Source organism: Poecilia formosa, unplaced genomic scaffold (genome assembly GCF_000485575.1).
Source record: "Poecilia formosa unplaced genomic scaffold, Poecilia_formosa-5.1.2 Scaffold319, whole genome shotgun sequence".
Lineage (NCBI taxonomy): Eukaryota > Metazoa > Chordata > Actinopteri > Cyprinodontiformes > Poeciliidae > Poecilia > Poecilia formosa.
Genome location: NW_006800258.1, coordinates 146,450 through 159,719, shown reverse-complemented (window position 1 = coordinate 159,719; position 13,270 = coordinate 146,450). Strand labels below are relative to the sequence as shown.

The window sequence follows — 13,270 nt, the reverse complement described above, 5'->3', positions numbered from 1 at the left end:
TATTTTTTTATTTGCAAAAATGTTGAAAATCATGTATCATTTTCCTCCCATTTCATGATAATGTTTTGCTTTGAGTTGGTGTAACGCAAACAATCCCCCAAATACATTGAGATTTGCACTTTTAAATTTGATAAAATACTTAAAAGTAAAAGAAGTATAAATATTTTTGCAGCTATGCTGAACTGCATGAAATGTGGTGAAATGGAGAGTATTTTCATACAGTTTATATATATGTGTAAATATATAGATATTTATACATGTATATATACGTAAAAGCTGGACAGAGTAACTGACCACAAAGATCTGTCTTCATAAAAGACAGCATTTTTATTTGTCTGTAATTGACGCTCCGGCAGAGGAAAGGCATGCATGTTTTCCTGTAAAAATTTATCACCACACAGTAAGCAAGAAATATTTCCCAAATTGGTGTAAAATCCTGATTTCTGCATTTTGAGAGTGTCCAAATCCTCCCGCTACATGCAAACCACTTTAGGTTTACGAGTAACGAAGTGCGACATTGAAGCGAAACTGACAGTAGGAAAGGGAAACGATACGACTTCGGCAGTTTACGGCATAGTAACGCTTTTACGAACCTAAACAAAGAAAAGGGTTAAATTCGCAGATATTATTTCGACATACACCAGCTGGACATCCCAACGGGGAGGTGGGAGGGGGTTAAGCCAATGTAAGGTTAAAGCAGCTCTGTATTTTCTACTTGCTGAAGGGAAACTCTATCCGAGCTGCCATGTCAGAAGCCACTTCTAGCGTCTTAGAGGAATAAAAAAACCTGCTGGGCCACGCCGAGCACACTAGAATGTGTGAATAACATTTTGGTTCTAAAATTACCGTGACATTTTTACGCGTCTCACTTTGTCCACGTCCAACGACAAGTGTTTAAGTTGCTCAGAAATAGCATACCATCAGAGTATCATCGTATCTGTCCTTTTTTCTCGAAGGGTAAAGAAAAGCGTCTTTATCATGTGTGATGACTGTTGTTTTTACAGCCTCCGTCTAACTCGACAGTATAGGCATCGTGTTATCCATTCGCATGCGGGGGATGCCCTCTATAGAGTGAAAATGATCTGAGTGGATTCCTCTGGCAGAGCCGCACGGTGGCCACGGAAACAGCCCAGCACTGCAAGGCCACTGCCTGTGCCAAGCAGGCCAGTCGCTGACACTCCTTGGACGGAACCCAGGAAAGGTGCACCAAGGAGGGGAGGCAGTGTGGCCATGGAAATGCCATTCACTTGTACCTTCTGAGCGTACATAACTTCATTAAAGTATTAAAATTTCATCCTCAACCTTGGTTTATTCTGATAAGTGAGGAAATATCCCAACCATGTAATTTCAAAATATATATATATTTTTGTCTAACCTCCTCCTTGTTTCTTACTCACCAGGAAAAAGGGTGAAGAAATAGCGGGAATTTTTCCCACCTTCTTACGAAATTCATGCCCTGAAGCTGCGAAAGAGAATACAAGTGAAACTGGCAGAAGAATTAAAAAACAGACAGCCGGCGAGAATGAGAACAGTCCAAGTGAAATGGGGATGGAGGAAAAAAATCAGGCAGGGTGGAAAAAAAGAGGGGATTTTGTGAGAGGTTGTTTTTCTCAGGCGGACACTAACCTGTCCTGGTGAATGTCCTTAAGGGACACAAGGAGAGGTCAAAACTGCTCTGGAAAAACACTAAATCTTAAAGTGTTTTGCATAGTTTCTAGTGAAAATCTCTTTGTACATGTGAAGTAAGATAAGACTAACTTAAAAGGAACTTTTCTGCAAGATTTAGAAGCTTGTTTTAAGTCAATAATTCTTGAATACAGATTAAAATGACTATGTCCACTTGCAGATGTTTCCTATGATCTGTCAGTGGAACAGGAATTTTTAGCAGTTGTTGACTCAAAACGAGCTGCATTATCTTTCAGAAAAGTTCCTTGTAAGCTAGTTTCTTATTTCAGATAAAAAACCAGATTAAAATACTTGGTAAGATTTTGTGTTTTTGTAGTTTTTCAGTTAGACCTATACGTTGTCTGTCTCCTTCAGCTTTGAACGTCATTCTTTTACTCAAAGCGTATACGACATCCGTCTCTTTACACTTAGAAAGGGCCACCAACAGGGGCAGTAGCCCAGGGTACCGAGTTTTTTTTTTGGGGGGGGGGGGGGGGGGGTTGGGGCGTCCAAAGATTTGGAGTGTTTCTATAATGAATGCATGTTTTACAGGTTAGGGAGGAACTTGTAGAGAAGTTTAGAGTGGAGTTAGGCTACAAAATAATCCCGGGCTGCTGTTCAACCCAGAAAGAGGATGGGACACCTGCTAAACCTAGTTAGTGATGACATGTTAGGAAAGAATGTCAAACCAGTCATGAAAACAAACCAAACCACAAACAAAAACGGCAAAGATTGCTGCTGTGTCGCAGTATTAATCCAAAAGGAGGTCAGTGCTTGGATTGGATGTGACGGGGGAGGAAAAAAGAAAGGAGGAAAAAGAGGAACACAGCCTCTTTATTCCCTCGACTGGCTTGTGAAGTGTAAATCCCTCTTCGTTTCTTTGTCGTTTCAGTTGCTCAGAGACAACTTTATTTGTTTTTTCGTTTGCTGCTAATTAGGACGTTTGCGCCGACGAGCACGGAAGCCGGCGCCACCGCATTAGCACCTAGTTTGCACCCCGTCCCCCCACTAACACCCCGACTGCCGACTCTCCGGATGCGGAGAAGAAAAGGAGCGCTTTAAGTGCCGATAATGGAAGAAGAAGAAGTTAAAAAAAAAAAAAAAAAAAATTAAGACGGACGCCCAGGTGTTCTCGCAGAAACACTTTAAAACCCGCTGCCAGCGATTCCGAACTGAGCGACGGCATCTCATGTAAGCACATCAAACAGCTAATTAGGCGAGTTAGAGTGAATGAAAGTGAGGAGGAAAAAAAGCCAGCTTGTTTTGTAGGTGAAATAAGTAGGGAGTCATGCTTGTGAAGTACAGTCAGGAGCCATATTCCATACTGCGCTCGTGACACGGGGGAGCAAGCGGGACCCTCACTTCGGCAGACCCCATATATTCACGCTGTTATTCCAGGGAACAAAAGGAGGGGCTCTCGAGGCCGTGGGTGGATCCATGAAAGGAAGAAAGGAGCCCTGCTCCAGGTCCTGGCTGAATAGAGGCCTTTCACACTTAGAGAGGCCTGTTTACTCTCCCTTAATAATGGCTCTAATTTTCTGATCATTATTGGGTAATTCCATCCACCCCCACACCCAGCGTTTAACGCTTTCTCCCGTCACTCACAGAGCCGTGCGTCCTCGCCTTGTCCACTTCGCATTCCCCCGGAATTAAACCGAGTGTTTCCTGAAACTGTTTGGCCGAAGTCAAAAAGAGGTATAAAAAAAACAAAAAAAACAAGGAGAAACGAATCCGAACCCCGCTTAGCTGTGTTTAACGTTTCTTCTCCACATGTGGAAGCGTTCTTTGCTCTGATTGGAGAGGAGCCGTGCTTTATCCTCCATTTTGTTTTTTTGGACCTGAATCCACCATCACAGCGAGTAACAATATTCGCTCCGCTAAAAATTCGCTGGAAAAAGACTTTGGAAAGAAAGAAAAGGGATCACGGTAACGTGATAGCCGTTTTATTCAATCTTGGTGAATTTATATGAAAGAAAATATCTGTGTATATTCTGGATATAAGAGACGCCGAAGGGGGTCTGCGGCACCCGTAGGGACGCGAAGGGATGCGTACAGCGTTAAGGAAAAACAAGGATGTTGGGGGGAAGAAAATGTAAAAATGAGTGAGGGAGAGAAGGAGGAGAAGAGGAGAAGTTGGCAGGGTCTGTGTGTCGGTTTGAAAAGCTGGCACCTTCTAAACAGAGCTGCAGCTCCGGGTGCCAAGCGCTGCCAAGCAGCCCCGCTAGCCTGAATGTGTGCCCTCCCTCCGTCTTTGTTTCCTGCATGGCATTTTGCATTATCTTTATTCTACGCTTTTCTTTTTACTTTATATCAGCGCTCAGCATCGTCCCAACAGAAATGAGCGGCATTTAAGACGGCCGAGCGAGAACCGACATAAAGCGAAGGCAAAAACGAAAGCGACAGATTAATTTACTAGAGGGTTTCACTTTGGTTCATTTATCAAAGAGGATTTTTATTTGTGTCTAATTATCTGTTTTAAATGCAGATGTTGGGGGGTTTTTTAAGTCTACGGAAAGGCTCTGGCTCGTTTCGGTGTGCCAGCTATGTGGGTTCACTTCGCCAGACCACGGGAACGAAGCCGGTCGGGATCTCGCTGGAAACCGCCCAGAAAAAAAATTAATAAATACATTTTTTTTCTTTAAATCCGTTCCTCTTCCCTCCTTTTCCTTCCACTTCTTTTCGGCTCGTCGGCTCACCTCACCTCTCCGCTCCTGCTGCTGCTCTCTGCCCCTCGGCTCAGGCGGCTCGGAGAGCCAAGCCGCCCCTCCTGTGCGCGGGGGAATACGTATGTTTTTAGCGGACTGACTGATTTCAGGCCTGGCGCCTGTACAGAGGGAGGAGAGGAGCGGTTGCAGAGAGATTTAACAGTGTTAAGACAGTAAAAAAAATAAAATAATAATACGGACAGGAGAATATATAGAGGAAAATGACAGGTTTGCTAATTTAAGAGGGAAAGAAATTTTTTGATTCAGATTTATTTGCTGTTTTAAGCTGCAATCGTCTTAAATAAATACATTTTTTCATACTTTCAGATTAGTTGAAAAAGCTAAATTAGTTGAGCTGCTACAGAGACTAAAAATTATTACTCTTAATTGCAGAAATAATTAAAAATCAGTGTACAGTGAAATTAGGAAATAAATCTGCCTCCGTCAAACACTTTCTGCTACAAAGAATTTTTCAATTTCCGAAACCAAGACTTTTGTTTGAAAATTTAACCTAATTCAATCATTCGCTTTAGTCTTGTGGGGTTTTTTTTTTTTCTCCCTCAACGTTATTCACTAAACTGGATAATTACAGTGAATAAGAAGCAGGCTGGCCGGGTCCCAAGCCCGAGATCAGCCCATGGATCCAGAGAGCGATGGAAAGTTTTGGACGAACGGTCAGTGGAACCGACTGAGGAGCGATCCAGTCCTCTTACCAATTCACACGGAATCTCAGCTCCATACATGTCTTTTTTTTACACACTCACACACATGTAACTGAAAGAAACTGAGGACTCTGAGAAAGAGCCAACAGAGGCTGACCGAGGCCTCCACGTGTCTCTATGTAGAGCTACGTAGAGGACATGTGGAGCACTGCTCTTCACAGTACTGTCATGGGGGACAAAAAACAAACAAAGCACCTTCCGCAGAGCTGATTTCTGTTTTCTTCTCTAGTTTTAACCAGGGAATACGAGGCGCTTCGTGTGGGGAAAAAAAAAAGCCTCAAATCTTCTTTTCATTATGTAACCACAGACCTGATAATGGTATCTCCATTTGAAGCTCAGGATATTGGGCAACGGCGATAAGACGTGTTTGATGGATTAGCGTGACGCGAGAAGGCGCTAAGTCTATCGGTCTCGCTGTCCGCTTCCAAGTCCCCTCCCTTTGTTTGTCTCTTTTAAAAAGAGATTCTCTTGGTCATTTGTAATGTCGGCACCGCGCACAAAGACACCCCGATGGGTAAATGAGCGTGTGGAGAGACAGCGCGCACGGTTGGCTTTCGGACCTGGCCCGGGCAACCTACGCAGCCCGTCTGTCTCCAGCGCCGAGAGCAAACACGGAGGCTCTCAGAAACAACTTTTCATCCTCGCATCCCCCCCACCCCAAGTAATGAAAGCCGCATGAGGCGGACCGCGCTCCAAACATGACTAATGCTGGAACCGTGCGGCTTTATCAGTACAGACAAATACGGAGCAGAGGGGGCGGGGGGACCCAAGGCAACATGATGTCAGGCTTGATCCCCTGTACGTCTCCACAAACCTGAACTATTAGGAGATTCAATGAAATAAAACAGACCTGACGCTTATTTGCAACGAGTTCTACAGAGGTTTAAGAGGAAGTTTGGCTTCAAAACCCGCTAACATTTCACATCATGTCTTTGAGAAAACACAGAGTAGAGCAGGTCTGTCTCCCTAAACCCCAAAGCTGCACACTGCTGGATAGGAGACTTCCACGGTTTTCCCTCCAAAACACAGAAGTTTGGCGAATTGAAAATGGCTTGCCAAAAAATAAAACAGTCAAATCAGTTCAGTTTATTTCTATGGCAATGATTTACAACAAATGTCGTCTTGAGGTACTTTACAAAAAAAATAACAAATTTCAATTCAATCACAGATACATTCCAATTAATACTAGTTATCAAACAGTGCAATAAGTTCAGCTAATTATTCAAAGCAGGTTAAAAAGTTTTTAAGGAAACCCAGCAGACTGCATTGAGTCTGTAGCTGTGTTTCCATTTACTATATAATTGGACAGTTTGACAAAATAAATTTGCTCAGTGGAAACATGCCAATTTTCACCTTATTCACATGCAACTTTGTGTTTTTATTTAATGGAAACACTGCAATTGTAAAATTCAGTTTGTCTGACATTAGCGTTTTGCCATGGAAGTGAGAATTTAGCAACAGCAGACAGTCTGGCATTGTATCGTTGACTGAGAATGCATGTAGCGACAGTGAAGAGGAAAAATAAACCTGTACCAGGAAGAAACCTCCATAATTGTGTGGAAAAACACATTTTAATTTAAGTAACGCTGTTTAAAAGCTACTGAGTTACCACAGTAGACAGATTACTTTATAGAGAGCAAAACAAAAAAGGAATAATATTCTGCCCTTTAGTGTAACTTGAACGTAGACGATGTTTATGTTATGGAAATTAGAACGGTAAAAATACACTATAGCCAGAGTGAAAGTGTTTATAAGGACTGCATCAATAAATTGGAGGAAATTATCTTCGCTTTGTGTGATCGAATGATTGATATATGAGAAACCAACATTATCCACCAATTTTATCTAGATCCACAAATGTCTGAAAATCATCCACAGTTCCCTTTTGCTCTGCCGTAGTAGAGTGCTGACCCATTGTTGCCAATTTATCAACTTTGTCACTATGCTTAGTAACTTTTCAGTCAAAAAAAGAATCATCGGCCAAAATTGGAATCGGCAGGTCATGGTTTTTAAATATTGGTGTTTCAAAACCTGCAATCGGTGCATCCCCAGTACTTATTTTCTGTTTTAACTCATTTAGATCACGGCGTACGTTTTCGTCCTAAATCTTTATAGAGTATCGCGATATCGTGGTGTTTCTAGTGAAGGCTCTCACACCGCATAAATCTCATACAAGCCTGAGCCTTCTAGAAGGCGCTGAAATCTATAACTGCACAAAGCAGAGACACATCGTATGGGCAGGAGAGGGAGTGTATCTCCTGATCTGTAAGTCAAATCCTGACCTCTGATCGGTGGCAACAGTGACTTCAGTGGGTGGAAAAAAAAAAGAAAAGAAAAAAACAGCAGAGGACAGGAGCAGAGCAGCAGGTGAAGCGGCTGCAGTCCAATCGTTGGGCCCATGGTAACTGACAGCTTCCGCCAAACAGTCAGACACCCTGGAATGGAGAGCTAAGAATAAAACTGTAACACTGCCACCCGAAAGGTCAGAGTGGAGCCACTGTCTGCCCATCCTCTTTAAACTCTGTTTAACCCCGCCGAGTCTCTGAGACTCTGCGGCTTGCTAAGTCCCGACTTACACCCTCCTCTCTGGTACTGTGTTCAGGTCCGGTCATACGCGCAAATACGCTTCGCAATCGAAGTTTCAAACCCGAACAAGACATTTGCGAGATGCTTTATTTATGAGCCACAGAAGTAACAATGTAAAGAGAACTGGCGTGATGTTGGGAGTCAGTGGATACTGGCACAGAGCAGACAGAGAGGAGGGGGGTGGGAATTAAAAAAAAAAAAAGGCTTTCCTCGAAGGAGGCACCAGGCTGCGCTCGGTACTGATCTGAGCACCGCTTCGCCACGGTGCATTGTGGAGAACAGGAAGAGACGCTTTAGAGAGGCAGCGCAAACTCAAACGGAGTTACACGCTGGGCTGAAAGGAGCCTGGGGTTGGAGGGAGGCCGTGGGGCTCGGGGGGAGCTCCCCACCTCCCCGCCAACGGGGAGAAAGTAATGAATACCTCCCGGCGTCTATAAAAGCAGCGCCGCGACGTTGAGGATTCACACCTGACCTTCTGCTCGACAGCTGGAGCGACGCTAGAGTGGAGCGATGACTACAGCGGAGGAGCTGCTCCTGTATATATGGCAGCCAACATACTGACAACTGGATACGTTTTCTTCTAAATTCAGAGAAAGCCGGTTCAGACTAGTGGTGGGCGATATGGACTTAGAATTTTATCACAACATTTTGTGATAACAATAAGATAAATAAAAAGATGACTTTTCAATGTTGTTTAAGGCAACTGTATGGCTGTCTGTGGGTCCACAAACACAGATTCTGCTCTTGAAAAAGATTCAAATTTCTTTTCAGGTTTCTTCATTAAAGAATCAGGAGTGATTTATATCACTAATGTGCACACTGTGACTGCACTTAATCATATTTTCAAATTTACTGATATGTATTGATGCTCTCGTGGAACAGTTGAGAAAAAAATATATATTTCCGATAACACTGTCAGTTTGGTTTTTTTTTTTACATCAGTTGAAATTTATCAAAACAACAGAGAATCAAAATTCCTATCACAGTAAGAAATTTGTCCTGATAAATGTTAAACGTTACAATAAATTCCCACCCCTGGTACAGACTGGCTTTATTTGCAAAAACAAAGCAGCTCAGTGGAGATACAATAATTATTTTAATAATTAATTAATCCTGTTACCTCCTGCATTTTATTATTATTTTTTTTACAGTTGCCAATTCAATTGTTTCTTATATTATTTCATGTCTTTATGGTTTGGCTTTACAATTTTAGTTTAGTTTTGAAGTGTGTACAAAAAAATCTAAACAAAAAAATAGACATTAAAATGAAAAATATGTACTGTGATGCAGTTTTCATTTAAATTATTTCATGTTGGTTTGTATATTCCTGAATGAATCTGGAAAAATAAAATGTGTAAACAATGAGAAGTTTTTGATCTGTACGATCCGGAGAGTAGCGAGCGGAGCATCCGGGTGTTTGCGTGCGAAGTGCAAGGGTGTGCAAATGTGTGTGTTTATGCAGAGAGTGCCGATAGGCTGAGACGATCGGGGATGGGGTCGGGGCGCTGCAGACTGGCTGCCTCCTAAACTACCTGGGACTGGGCCAGCTGTCACTGCACTCTCCAGACCACCACATACACACACGCACACACACACACAAATGCGTGCACAACCAAACACCATTCTCCCATTCGAAGGGATTACAGACACATGACAAACTGCCTCTCACGTGCACGCACGCGGAACCGTGTGCGCGCTCGCCGGGGATAAACCCGCTTGCAGATGCTTTTGTTTACCGACGGCGCCGCAAAACATGCACGTTTGGATTTAGTTAAATTTGCACACAAATGCTTCTACAAATGTACCAACGCAAACATATCTCTTAGCAAACACAGATTCTAAGCCCGGACTTTCAAAACTGTGGGAAACGCTTTAAAGCAAAAAGAAACAACTATGAGCAAAGAAGACGTTTGTTTTTTTTTTGCTCTTTCGGTGTGGGGAACTGTATTCCGCATACTGTCCCTTTAAATATTTAAATGTGGCATTTGTCTTGGCATCGAGGCCATTTGGCACAGATTCCAGAGTGGGAGGCTAAATCCGAACCTGACCTCTGTGTCTGGTAAGGGTGCTCTCGACAAAAATAAAAAACCCCGGCCCCCGGTAACATATCGGTAACACATACCTGGTGTGTGGACGAAGTAGGCCAGGTAGAGATCCAGCTCCTTTACCGTCACCCCGATGTGGTGCGGCTGGACGCACAGGCCGTGGTTGGAGCACTGGGGCGACTTGACCAGCCGCTCTCCGTCCGTGCTCTCCAGGGGGCTGCCCTTGAACAGGATGACCATCACCAGGTCCAGCCGCCACACCTTGTCGGCCTGGCGGAGGCAGTCGATGCGGCGGATCTTCCCCTTCTGGTCAGGGTTGGACAGCACACAGCAGGGGGGCTTCTTGCCCGTGATGGTGAGCACGAAGTCCTCGCGGAACTCCGGCCGGATGTCCTTGCGGAGCTTGGCCAGCAGGCGCGAGGCCCACTTCTGCTTGATCTCCGGCTTCTCGCCCAGCAGCTCGTCCTTCACGGCGCGCTCCTCGTCCTTGCTCATCCTCTTCTCGTGCTTCTTGAAGTACTTGCGCTTGCGAGCCTGCAGGTTAAACCAGGTGTAGGAGAAGGCACGGACATGGGGGAGGAGGGCCTCGATGAAGGGGTGAAATTCATCCTGAGGACAGAAGGGGAAAAATGTTAAGGGGCTATAGAACGGAGATTTGATTTAAAAAGTGGAACTAAACATTTTTTAGTCTGAAATTATTCACAGAAAATATATTTCAGATAGCAGCCTAAAACGTTTTACACATTGACATCATTCCAATTTTCAGTAACTGTTCATTTCTATTCAGTTTTGGTAACAAAACCCATTGAATTTAACTGGAAACGTTTGCTAATTCAAGCATTAGATTTTTGTCGTTCCCTGTGTGAGAATATTTAGGCTAATAAAGTGTAAACACTCAGTAAGATTTAATAACTACAAGATCTTTCTTTGGGAAAGTTTCTATAGTTTATAGCATTAATCAAAACTGGTACCAAACTTTAGCAATAGCGCTGAAGTCAAGCTTGCTAGCTAACACTAAGGCAGAAATAGTTAACGAATGACATGTTAATGATGGTTATGAGAGTAAGGCCTCATTGTTTGTTACAAAGCTTTTTTGGGCTGAATCTTTCTATTGTTGGAGCAATAAGTAAAATTTGAATCCAGATTTAACCAGTTTAGCAACAACACTAGTTACAAAGTCAAGCTTGGTAGCTAACACTAAGACAGAGGTAGCTAGCAAAAGACACATTAGCCATGATTCCAAGAGAAAAGTCTCCTTGTTTGTTACAATACTTTTGTTAAGGAAAGTTTCTATTGTTGAAGCAATAATTACAATTCATATCCAAATTTAACTGCTGTAGCAACAGCACTAATGCTAAAGTCAAGCTTGCTAGCTAACACTTTGGCAGAGAAGTAGCTAACGAATAACACATTAGCCATGGTCATGAGAGAAAACTTTCCCTGTTTGTTTCTATACGAGTATTTGTACCTTACCACAGTTCAATTCTTCTCTTTTTAATTTTTTAAACCTGAGGGGACAATCAGTTTGCTAGCAAGTTGTTCAGCGCTGCAGCTAAACGAGCTAAAACTTAAATTCTCTCTATAAATCAGAAACCTTTTCAACCACAAGTCCTCTGGCAGTCCTTATCTTTTACTGAGCTGATGTAGCTCACAGTGCATCCCACAGGCTACGAACATATCAGCTTTTCTCCTCGTGTTCAACCAGTTGGCACCACAATACGAGAACGACGATAGCTAAAAGATGACTGAAAACATCATCGGTTAAATTCCCAATAAATGGTTCAGGCAAAATTTGTTACCAAAATGAAGCAGCGAATGATCTCAAAAATTCACTATTAGCAAACCAACGTGCTTGATTAAAATGAAAACAATTTTAATGGCTAATATTGAATACTCTGCTAAATTCCTTTTAGTTTAATACAAGCTTCCTAATCTTTAGGCAGTTGCTGCCAAAAAAACAGCACATGATGGCTTTGCCTGTCAAAGAAAAGATGCATCCTTGTTAGAATGAATGAAGAATTACTTTTTACTGTTTCAGTAATAATTTCATGCTTTACTCGCAAAAAAATATTTATTTTTTTGTTTCTTCTAAACATGAGAAGAAACACCATAGGTACAATTTAAGTAATTTAGTCATTTTAGATTTTGGTTACAATTTAACACATTTAGTTAGTTGAAAATTAATTACAATCTCTCCAAAATAAAATATATTAAATTGCTTCACGTTTTTATTATGACAGTCTATGTACGTTCTCGAAATTTAAATAACCAGCAAAGTATTACATCTGAAACGTTAAAACGTTTGTTTTTAATTTTCCCGTCATATAAAATCACGCACACATGCAAACACACAGATATATGAATCTTAATAAGATACAATAACGCAACAAATCATCCTGATCGTTTCAGCAAAAACAATAAACATTCAACAAGAAAAAAAAGAAAAGAAAAGAAAAATCAAAACGCATAAATCCAAAAGCAGAAGAAAAGCTGAGCCAACATACACTCCCGGTTCTCTGCTGTTTGGACAGGGGAAAGGGGAGGAAAGAAAAAAAGGTGGCACAAGGTATTCTAATACCTTCACTACATATCTCTGGGCAACAAAGCCCAGATCTCGCCACAGCGCTCCCGTGCCAGGGTTGCCACACACCGGCCGCTCACCGCCGCCAAGCTTTGCCGCCACAAGCCCGCCGCTGAAATGCGCCGCTAAAAGCTCAGCCATAGCATTTCCTATCAGCACTATACACACACCATGCAGGGGAGGAATAAAAAAAACTAAAAAAAACAAAACAAAAAAACAAACCAAGGGGAGCTCCAACCAGAGTCACATTTCCACAACAAACTGAAAGCAGACACAAATCACCACAGATAACCACACTGCAAGAGGAAGACAGACGGCCTGGTAGTTACCATTTTGCACTCTCATCATAAATTTGGCACGGCGTTTAAAGTGAAAAAAAGAAAGAAAGAAAAAACCTTCCTGCACCAGCTATTTTTTTCTTTTGCGCTCCCCAATGTAAAGCCAGAGCTGGTTTGGCAAGGAGAGGAGAATTAGGAGATGGAGGGAAAAAAAACACTTGGAAGCGGATTGTCAACTGAAAAAAAAAAAATTAGCTGCTTTAAAAAGTTGAGAATAATAATAAAAAATGGGGAAAATTAAATAATCAGCAGCACATTCAAAGAAATATTCAGAAATATAAAGAGAATATTTAATAAAAATAACAGTTTTGAACTGTTAGAAAAATCATTTAAAAAAAAAAAAGCACAAAAAATAAAAACCTTGAGGGGAAAAAAATCCTTGGCAAAGTGCACCCTAATTGGTAGCGGTGTCTGTTCTGATCCCTTGGCCCGCCTCACACACACACACGCAGACACGCACGCACACACACTCACTCACAAAAACACACTCTCTCTCTCTCTCTCTCTCTCTCTCTCTCTCCTACACACGCGCGCAGAATCGAAGAGGAAAAAAAACACCGAGAGCCGAATCAATGTTGGACGAGCGCACAGGACCGCTGGCAAAGCCGAGTGCTGCCTCTCCTTTTTT

At 42.4% G+C, this 13,270-nt stretch overlaps 1 protein-coding gene across 21 annotated transcripts in view; it reads right to left on the bottom strand.

Annotated features, from left to right (window-relative positions):
• Positions 1-13,270, bottom strand: part of nfixb (nuclear factor I/Xb) — a 200,417-nt gene that overhangs the window by 117,115 nt on the left and 70,032 nt on the right. For 11 of the 21 annotated variants that reach the window (XM_016661218.1, XM_016661220.1, XM_016661230.1 and 8 more), the window contains one exon: positions 9,801-10,332. In XM_016661218.1, coding sequence (XP_016516704.1) covers positions 9,801-10,332 — 532 coding nt within the window. Of the gene's footprint in view, positions 1-9,800; positions 10,333-12,301; positions 12,604-12,633; positions 12,850-13,270 lie in introns of those variants that run through there. The other 10 variants (XM_016661217.1, XM_016661232.1, XM_016661219.1 and 7 more) reach the window with 4 other exon arrangements.